Source organism: Coturnix japonica, chromosome 20 (genome assembly GCF_054131305.1).
Source record: "Coturnix japonica strain WE chromosome 20, WE-NBRP24, whole genome shotgun sequence".
Taxonomy (NCBI): Eukaryota; Metazoa; Chordata; class Aves; order Galliformes; family Phasianidae; genus Coturnix; species Coturnix japonica.
The window spans coordinates 8,620,229-8,629,757 of NC_140682.1; the positions used below are offsets into that span (position 1 = coordinate 8,620,229).

Sequence of the window (9,529 nt, forward strand, 5' to 3'; positions counted from 1 at the left end):
GCAAGAAGTAACAGTTCCTCACAAGGAGTCAAAGTTCAAAAGAAAAAAAAAGCAGAAAGATCATAAATGGGATCCCTTAGATACATTCCCTCTCCCCCCCCTCAACCCCCACAATTTCTAGATCAATGCAAGCAGCAGCAACCCCTCCAGAGAAGGGGACTGGCTGAGCTGCTGATCCCATGCAGGGCCCTAGAGGGAGGATGCACTCTCAATTACTGAGGGAACTGGAACAGCGTAAACAGGACCTGGAGAGTTCACCTTTCCCTAATACTAATCTTACAAATACTTCACATTATCCTCTTAGGGAAGTCTCCTTAGGTCAAAGGAAAATAGGGAATGCTAAGCTGCCATTTTTACTAGCAGAGAAGTCAGGAGATTCAAGGAGGAAATTGATTCCTTAACTGGGGATCCCGTAAGAATAGCAGAGCAATTAAATCAATTACTAGGACCTAATTTCTAATCATGGACAGAAATGATGCTTATCATGTGTAGAGAGTGTTTTTTTACAGTTAGTTAGCTGAGAAGGGTCGTAAACACGGTGCAGTTAATCTAACAGTCATGCCACCTGCAAGGGCAGTGAGAATAACAAGATGCTCTGGGATGGTGAGAAACTAGCCATGGTTCTGGGAACTCAGCAAGGGAGTAGCTTTCAGTTGATAACAACAAGCTGTTAAGATACTCGGGGATGGTATGTAATTGGGAACCAATGATGAGCTCCACTTTTGCAATATGTATGAGCTAATGATCCGTATTATAAAGGTACACGCAGCCAAGGAATAAATGAGATTCGCTGATCATATGTCAATGACAGGTGTGGTCGTCTGCTTTTCTCCCGCCGTTCTGCAACAAACACCTATATACAAATTTAAGAACACAACGGAGTAACTGTTACTGTTTATTAACAACCAGTTTTAATAATACGATAAAAGTACGTCCTGAGACAGGGGAACAAACATGCTTCTTCAAGGTTTTTTAGCTGTTCTGGATCTCAGCCGTCGCTTGATGATCAGATGATCACTTTCCTTCTTTTGTTCCTCAGATTCCTGAAGAAAACATTTCAAAAGTTACTCATCTTTTCACACAAGACTGACAAGCTCTTCTTGACCCACGCAAACATATTTCTTCCCCTAAATGGATTTCAGAATGGCATTTGCTTATTATATTTTATTCAGAAAACTATGGGATACCGAGATCATTTTAATGCAGCTTAATCACAAGGAACAAATATGGAGAATGTTCAAAATCCTGTTTATCTTAAAAAAGCACACACATCTGAGGAAAGCCTGAAGGCAGCTTTCATTTTGAAATACTTGTTTTCAAAAGAGTATTATAATACTTGTTTTGTGAAACATGAAGCGTTCAGAAAACATTTTTAGCCTCAATCCCTGTAGCTATAACTTGCTCAGAATTTCAGTTCTCGGTTCAGTTCCATGTTCTCAGAACTACAGTGAGAAAAGAAATTGTCTCATCTTCTTCATCCTCTAACAAAAAAAATATAACATTTTGGTTTCTGCCCCTATCATTTGTCAAATCATCAAAAAATTCAGAGGGATATTACAGTATGGGCAAATGATCACTTTGCTGAACAGAAAAAGGACTATAATATAATTAAAAGATGCAGTTCCAACAGAGCAAGAATGTTTTTAGCACAATAGCTGCCGACAGAGTCATGAAACTGGCACATCAGATCCTTTGCAAGTTGGCTTAGACAGGAGATCATAGTTTAAGCATACCTAAAAAGCTGTCTAAGTTGTGCTCTAGAAAAGCGTGTAGTAGAATAATCCCACTCCAACACATTGAAATTATCTATGATTCCAAATTAGAAGACATCTCCGTGATTGCTACATCACCTACTTAGTAAACTGTAAGCCAGCCAAACACAGAGATCTTTGAGGACAAACTAAAACAGAACAGCAGGAAGACGAACAAGAATGACTTGGTAGAATAAAGAAATACCTCAGTACTTTCAACCTCCTCCTGCAAACAGATGAAACCTCCAGTCTGTTTGGACTCCTTAGTAGTTTATTTTAAGCCAAGACTACAGTATAATCGCTTACCGAAGAAGCAGGTATATCTAGAGGGCCAGAAACGACAGTGGAATACAGCTTCCTTTTGCATCGTTTTGGCTTGGTCTCTCCTTCTTCGAGACTTTCAGGTTCGTTTGATTTAGGAGAACTTACTGCTGACATCAGCTTCTTGGCTAGAAGAAATTTGTTTTGATACATAAACCAATCAGCTTACTGGTTTTGTGAGTCTTTAAATCACTGAATGCAAAAAAAGCTTCGTAACAAACTTGGTTTATAAATGACACGTAAAATTTAAGTGAAAATACTCAGAAATTGTATTTGTTCATTGAGGTTCTTTATTGCTTCTATAGCTGAAACTGTTTATAGGTTCAGGTACGGCAGCTTAAAGCACGCATTAAAATGGAGTATGAAAGACAATCATGGCTCAGAAGTCGCTGGAAGTCAGAAACTTCAGCAGGAGTTAAACAACAGGCCTAACTTTCGTGCTGACAGAAGCACAAGACAGAACCAACTTTCTCTGTATACTTGTAGGTTTTCACAAATGTAATAATGAATCTCTGAAGAGACGAATAAATGCATTTACTTCATAAATCAAAGGACAACTTAACATGGCAGACAAGTCTAAGAACACATACATTAATAGCCTACAGCAGAAACAAGCCATTCTACAATGTCTAGAAAACATGGAATAAAACTTATTCTACACCAACCTTTAGAGTGTATAATAGAAGGAGAGCTTTGAATAAAATCTCCAACTTTTTGCAGTGTTTCATCCTTCTTTTTAGTCAGTCTTGAAGCATGTACTCGCTTTCTCAGGAAGTAGTCTTTTCCGGATTTCTGTTCAACAGAGATGTGAACATGTGAAACAAGAGCATTGTTTAAACTTCATTTTAGTTCAACGTTATTTTAAGTTGACATTTTGAGCTTTACTACTGACACCTCTGTTCATTATGCTGATGATACCACAACGGCAAGTAATGTAGACAATTTTATACCCTTCAGGGAGTTGTCAAAATCTCAGCTATTTCAAGGCATACGTTTCTTAAAGTTTCTTAATAAGGCAGTAGTTTCTTTAAAAGTAGCTCCCAAGCTGTGGAGTTGTTTCTTACATAAGCTGTTCTAATTACATAAAATAAACAAACATACAAAACAGAAGACAACAGATGGGAAAAATCTACTACTCATACTCTGACCATGCCAAGGATACTGCTATCACATGTGAACATCTGTTTTTAATAACTGCCATGCATATTAATGATATGAACCTTAGTTTAATACAAGGGCTTCACTTACAAAAGCACACGATAATACACTAAAGCTTCTCTTCCCAACTATTCAGTGTGCAATATCCTTCCCTCCAAATCATTACACAGTACAGCCATTACACGCTCTGGGGACAGACTGACTTGCCCTTTGGTTAGCTTATGGAATTTAATAGGAAGAGCTCATAAGCATGTAAGATTCCCATTCAGGTATACACATAAGGATAAGACACTGCTTCTTTCGTGTGACCACACAATTACAGGAAGTCCCAAGCTAGCTTCAAAACTAGAACAAAAACCAACCATTTTCTCGTCACTTGCAGAGGGTGAATTAAAAGCCATGACAGATTTTGTATTTTTCGTGTTCTCACTTTTCACAAAATCCTGGGAAAATAAGACAAGTTTCAGCCATGATTCTTTTGGAAAGAACAATTGATGTCACAAAAGTGAACACTTTAAACATTTTTGCTAATAGTAGGGAAGTATTTGCTAGTGGTAACTATTCCACTGTAAATCAAATAATAAATAAGCATTCAATTATAAAAACAGGACATTAAGATATCAGTATTAGACATCTCATGATGTCTAAAAAGCTGATTTATGTCTACAGGTTTCAAAGAAAATACACAATGGAGTTAAGAGAAATTCCCTTCTCTTAAACCATTATCACTGAGCTTGGCTATTAGTTTTGTTCATTAAAGCAGTTCATTGGTTAAATTCTTCAACTACTTTACTGAGGTAGAAATAGCATTTTTTTAATGCTTAAATGAGAATGGTAAAAAGGCATCAGATATTTTATTTTCTGTTGGGTCTAGGTCATACCTCATCCATGTCATCACTTCTTTTCTTTTTTGCCTTAGGCATTTTCACTCCTAAAGGTATCATGCTGCCGTACTGCTTTATCTCCATCTTATCAGGTTGCAGAGGTGTCAGTGGGATTTCCAGCTCCGGCTTTGGGAACCGACTAGTTTTGCCATTTTCTGCGGACACTCCAGAAGAGTCGAGGACAGTTTCCAAATGCTCCTGATAGCACAGAAGAATTTTAAGTGCAAGTGTTAAGGTAGCCATGAGATTAAAAAGCTATAAAGCATCTGGAAAAGGATATGTAAGCATTCGATTTTCCTGCTGTAAGAACACTTGTAACAGAAGGAGTCTATTTCAGTTACAGCAAAGTTTTACCCTTCTTTCCTAGAACTTGTTACATTTAAAATTATTTCCAATCTATGATCACAAAATAAGTTCTCCATGTTAAACTGAGCCTGATACTTTACAAGTCATTTTTTCTCAAGGGCACAGACAACTACACTTTTTTTTATAGAGAATGGTGGTAGAACTGACACGATTTTCTTCATCTCAACTCTGCTGTGTCAGAACTGGGCAGGAACAGGAGCATTTGATTCAAGTGTTCGATTAACTTCCAGCTTAATCTTAGGGAATTTGCCCTTCCTCTTCTACACTAGAGATGTTATTTACATAAGTAATGTCCAGCTGGCAAGGTGCAAGCCCAGTACAAGTCATTAAAGAACTCCATTGCTATCTTTTCCCTGGAGAGAATTCAGACATTCAAGCAATGACACCGTACTTAAGCTGAAGGCTATCATGTACCTGCTCATGGTCAAATGGCAGCAAATGCACAGCTAAGTGACAGGGAAATGTCAGTATGCATTTCCCCAGCAGCACTTACTGTCCACAATCCACCCAATCCTGTTTTTCTCAACAGGAACAACAAAGTCAGAACTGAGATCACCTGGACTCCTCCTTCTCTATGGCAGGAATTCAGCTAGCATATCAAAAATGAGTTCAGATGCTGGTTGAACACATGGAAGACAGGCTGCTGGGGACATCAGAAAATGGTAGATGGCTGCTTCTACTGCTGCTAGTAACTAGCAAACTCCAGTGTCCCAAACACAGACTAGCAGCTTTTACTACTTACACTGTTCCAACCCCCTGAGGGGAGTCTTCTTCCTCTCAAAAAGTTACCAAAGATTGTAGAAAGACAAAAAGTAGTCAGAGCCACTTTATCAGGCTCTGCTAAGAATCTGAATGGAGTATCACCACCCACTGTATTTCCAAGAATTAAGCTGGTTAATAAATACTTTGTTTTTAAAATATATGTAACAGCTATTTTATGAAAGTTAGCAATTAAAAACTTATATAGGAATGATTAAAATCATCTGCTAACAAAACAATCTCCAGAAATCCTGCAGAGGAAGAAAATAAGTTCAATTTGCTGTGCCCGTTTCAGTGGCTCCATGAATTTTTTCCAAGTAACTTATCTAATCATGAGCCACTTCATAAGCATTAACATGAGGAGAGTTTTCAACAGCACCTGACAAAAATTCATCACACAATTGTTTCAACAGCTTTTATTCCTATCAAAGGCTATAAAAACAGGTGATCTGATCACCTTGAAAGGGATAAATAAATTAAAACTTGGGAATTGTTTAGAGAACGTGAGATCTTTTGCTACTCATTCCTTATCAAAAGCAATACAATCACAACATTTTCAGATCTGAAGTTTCATACTAACCTCAGATTCATTTAATGAAGTGAGGCTCCTAGTACATCGACGTGACAAATAATTGTCTTCAGCTTTGCATCTTAATGGAATACTTTCTCCAGTTTTAGTTTTGCTTTGTTGTTTCCTAGGCTGTAAATATTTAAAAGGAGTAAAGATTAGGCTATGCATTAGACCTCCAAAATATCTCGACTTTTCTAAAGTTACAGTGTAAAACCTCAAGCTCAGACGCCACATGAACACGTAAGCTGAAACACAGCACAAGTGTGGGAAGGTAGTAACATCTATTCATTGTGTGATCTTCAGATACACCCTACTGGGTCTCACTAACAGTCTCAGGCAGTATTCTGCCTCCAAAAGAGAGAAAGCGAGACATTAGTTAGGGACAAAATCTGTAACGCTGGTCGTTTTGTCATCCATTCCCCCCATACTCTGCGCGCTCACCGCTGCTATGTTAGAACACCAAAGGCTAAACCTCTGCCTAATCTTCAGCATCCACATACGAATACATGGAAAACTGCATGGAAAAGTTCCATAATGTACACAGAGAGATGGTGTTCTAGTAAATAAAATATTTTTGAGAAGATGAGAGCTCATGTTTGAGTGGAAGACAAAAAGAACCAACAAGTACTCATCACTGAATATGTAGTTAAAGGACTATATGCTAAGAAAAATGATTCTAGCTCCAGTATCTCCTAGGAAAACAGAAGAACAAAAAGGGGTTAACAAGATGTTAAGTACTTACTTTCTATAAATATAATCATACCTTTTCATTTACAGAGTCATTCCTTCTACTTTGTCTTTCTTCAAGTAAGGTATTTCTGGCAAACACTGAGGGCTACTGTGGTTAATGCGTTGTTTTAATTCCTTTATAAAGTCATCTTTGTCAGCCAGTTCTTTTCTTAACTCTTCTATCACAGTTGCATTATCCTAATAAACAGTAAAAACTGCTGAGTTGTGGGATTGGCAAAAGGAATTAACACACACAAGCAGTATTGCAATTACTTAGTAGCATCAGTTTTAGAATTGCAGGCTAGAACACTTAACTATTCAAGAACAGTAACATTTCACGGATTTGTACGGTCACTGTTACAAGTGCAGTAGTCACAGAATTGCCTGGGAAGTTGTAATACAATATATTTTGATTCTTCTATTTTACTTATGTGCTTCAGCCTTCATCTCTCTTAAGATATAATAACTCGAGCTTTTATTTGTTCCCAAATCCTCGGTACTGTGAGAAAGTCGGCAGTTGTAGGGGCAGTTTTGCTATGAGAACATCTTTCTTCTCAGAGAAAGTGAATCCAAACATTCTCAAAAGAGCACAACTCATTTAGTCTTCTGTTTAGCTTCTGAAATTCTATGCTACGGCTTAGATTGGCTATCCTGATTAAAAGCTGGATGTTGAAATAAGAAATGCAACTTCCAGAGATCATCCCCCCTCTGCTTTTTGATGCTTCCCTTAATCTCTCTCCACGTCCCCTTCTGTCTTTTCAAGCCATTGTAGATACTACCTCAGAGAAAGCAAAGAAAGTAAGAAACCTGAGACAGAACTACTGTCTGAGTATTGAGCCTAGCTTGGGATCCGGAAATGCTGTGAATTATTGGAAAAAGCTACAGATGTCCAGTCTGACTGTAGGATCATAAGCATCAAACTGACATCTGCTTATCTGAACTACTGAAAAATTTGAAATTTTAGTAATTAACAGAAATTCTGTTTCCGAAGAACCAAAATAAAATCTGGTGCTTTTTTTGGTTAGTTGCACATGATGTCAATACGACAGTGTTCAAGAACAGAAGCACACCCAGAATACAAAGAGCAGGTACAGGAGTTTTACAGAATTTATGGGTAGCTAATCAGGTAGGAGGAAAGGAGAGCTGACCTTGCTTGAATCCTTTAAGGCAGATTGTCTCAGTTCTGCTATTTCTGTCTCTCTTTGTATGGCATTAGAAGCCAAAGTTTTGAGCTGTTTTTCCAAAGCTTCAACTAACTGATCTCTCTCCTCACGCCACTTTTGAAGATTATGGTCCTTTTCCTCCAGCTCCTATATTTCATGATGAAAGAAAAGCATACACAGTAGAAACAAGCAGAATTTTTAAGACAGCCTAGAATTAATAAGTTTTTCATATAGCATAAATAAGGACTCAAGCTGATAAAAAGAGTTTATGGTAAGACATTTCAATTAACATATTGTGATGTCACTCAACAAGATCAGGTTACATGCATGTATTACATATGTATTTACTATGCAGATTATTGTATTTAAAGCAATCTGCCAGTGCTCTGTAGTGACTAATTATTTGAATATCTTTCATGGTCTACCACTAATTTCAGTTGGCCACTTTCATTTTGCTCCAATTTTTTTATTTTTTTTTGACCTTTTTCCTGTTGCTTGGAAAACCTCCATCACTCATTTAATAAAAATTAAGAGCAAGTAAAATACCTGTTTAAGTTGTTGGATATAGAAGTCTTTATAATCCAGCTCATCCTTAAACTGGTTATTAATCCTTTCAAGTTCTTCCATCTTGTTCCTGAGGGATTCCTCCACAGAACGCATCGTGGACACCTGTAATGTAAGCACAGCTCACGGTTAATTAAAAGACTTCTGTAATCCAACCTGGCCAAATACTTCTTTGCTAAATAAAGAGGAATTCACAAACAAGTGCTGAGTAGGAAAACAACAGCAAGTGCAAGGTTACCAAGGAAGACATGAATTCATTTTTAAGCTTCAATTTTCCACCCCAAGCACACCCAATAAACTTTCAGACTAATATCCTGCAAAATGGGTTTTAAGATATCTTCTTGTTTAATAATTAAATTTTAACTATTAACATCACTGAAGCTGAAATTGAAGAAAAAATATATACATGCTTATATTAAAGAGCCTCTGGAAATTAGTCTATTTCTCTTCAAGTAAATAGCATTCTTCTTCCCAGTTATCAGCGTTTTTTCACAAGACTTAGGTTTTAGGCTTTGGAGTTACCACGGATACCAATGGCAAGTCACCAGTAACGTAGAGATAATAACAAGTCCCCTCCAGAGGCAGATTAGCTATTCTCTTCACAAACCTTATTCCAGACTACCAACCAACTTTACTTTCCTCTGTTCATTATCTACATGAAACCATGTTTTAACTTCTGGTCCCCTCTAGAGCTTCAATGGCAACTTTACCTAAGATTTGCTGCTAGCCACACTAGTGTGAAATTTCCAGCTTCATAGTTAAAGTTTGAGAAGTTTTAACAGCAGAAAGCCAAGCATAATCTTACAGAAAAAAATGTCTCAGTTGACTACAAACCTCGCTTTGTACTTGCTGAATTTGTTTCTCAGCATCAGAATGTTTGTCTATTAGATCTGCATACTCTTCTTCTTTCCTCTGCAAATCTTTTTTCAAATTCAGTACAAGGGCAGAACTCTCAGAAAGAATATTTTCTAGCCTTATGTTAAAAATAAAGAGACAAAGAACATTACTGTTACACATCTCATGGAAACAGCAATTACAGCTTAATCCATGCCCTGCCTGTTGGTTTCTATTTGTAAATAGACTCTTAAATCTATCTAGACCAGTGACAAGATTTAAACAATTACTTTTAAATTTCAGCTTGCTTCTCATAATCAGATACTGAAGCAATAAATTATTCAGATGCTATTCTCAGGGATGTACAACAAAACCACCAGCAATCCCCATATTATTCTTTATTTCCTTGCACACTCCTGTTTTCCCTTG

The 9,529-nt window shown here is 37.3% G+C and overlaps 1 protein-coding gene and 1 long non-coding RNA gene across 2 annotated transcripts; both read right to left on the reverse strand.

Moving 5' to 3' along the window:
* Positions 1-882: 882 nt before the first annotated feature.
* LOC146757581 (uncharacterized) lies at positions 883-2,196 on the reverse strand. Its single transcript, XR_014936141.1, has 2 exons — positions 2,058-2,196; positions 883-1,043 (listed from the first exon to the last, which is right to left on the reverse strand). It is a non-coding gene; the product is annotated as an uncharacterized LOC146757581 (long non-coding RNA).
* A 1,756-nt stretch (positions 2,197-3,952) lies between these two features.
* LOC146757582 (kinesin-like protein KIF20B) lies at positions 3,953-9,233 on the reverse strand. The gene is made up of 5 exons (XM_085520738.1): positions 9,101-9,233; positions 8,249-8,371; positions 7,688-7,849; positions 5,820-5,939; positions 3,953-4,312 (listed from the first exon to the last, which is right to left on the reverse strand). Exons 2-5 carry the CDS (start codon positions 8,360-8,362, stop codon positions 4,106-4,108), a joined length of 603 nt encoding a protein of 200 aa, XP_085376864.1. The 5' UTR covers positions 8,363-8,371; positions 9,101-9,233; the 3' UTR covers positions 3,953-4,105.
* Positions 9,234-9,529: the final 296 nt, after the last annotated feature.

Excerpts from the sequence above, each read along its gene's own strand:
- LOC146757582 (XM_085520738.1), bottom strand. The coding sequence starts at position 8,362 with ATGCGTTCTGTGGAGGAATCCCTCAGGAACAAGATGGAAGAACTTGAA. Across the intron at positions 7,850-8,248 it reads ATATCCAACAACTTAAACAG|GAGCTGGAGGAAAAGGACCA; the intron begins GTATTTTACTTG and ends CATGAAATATAG. Across the intron at positions 5,940-7,687 it reads CCTTAAAGGATTCAAGCAAG|CCTAGGAAACAACAAAGCAA; the intron begins GTCAGCTCTCCT and ends AAATATTTACAG.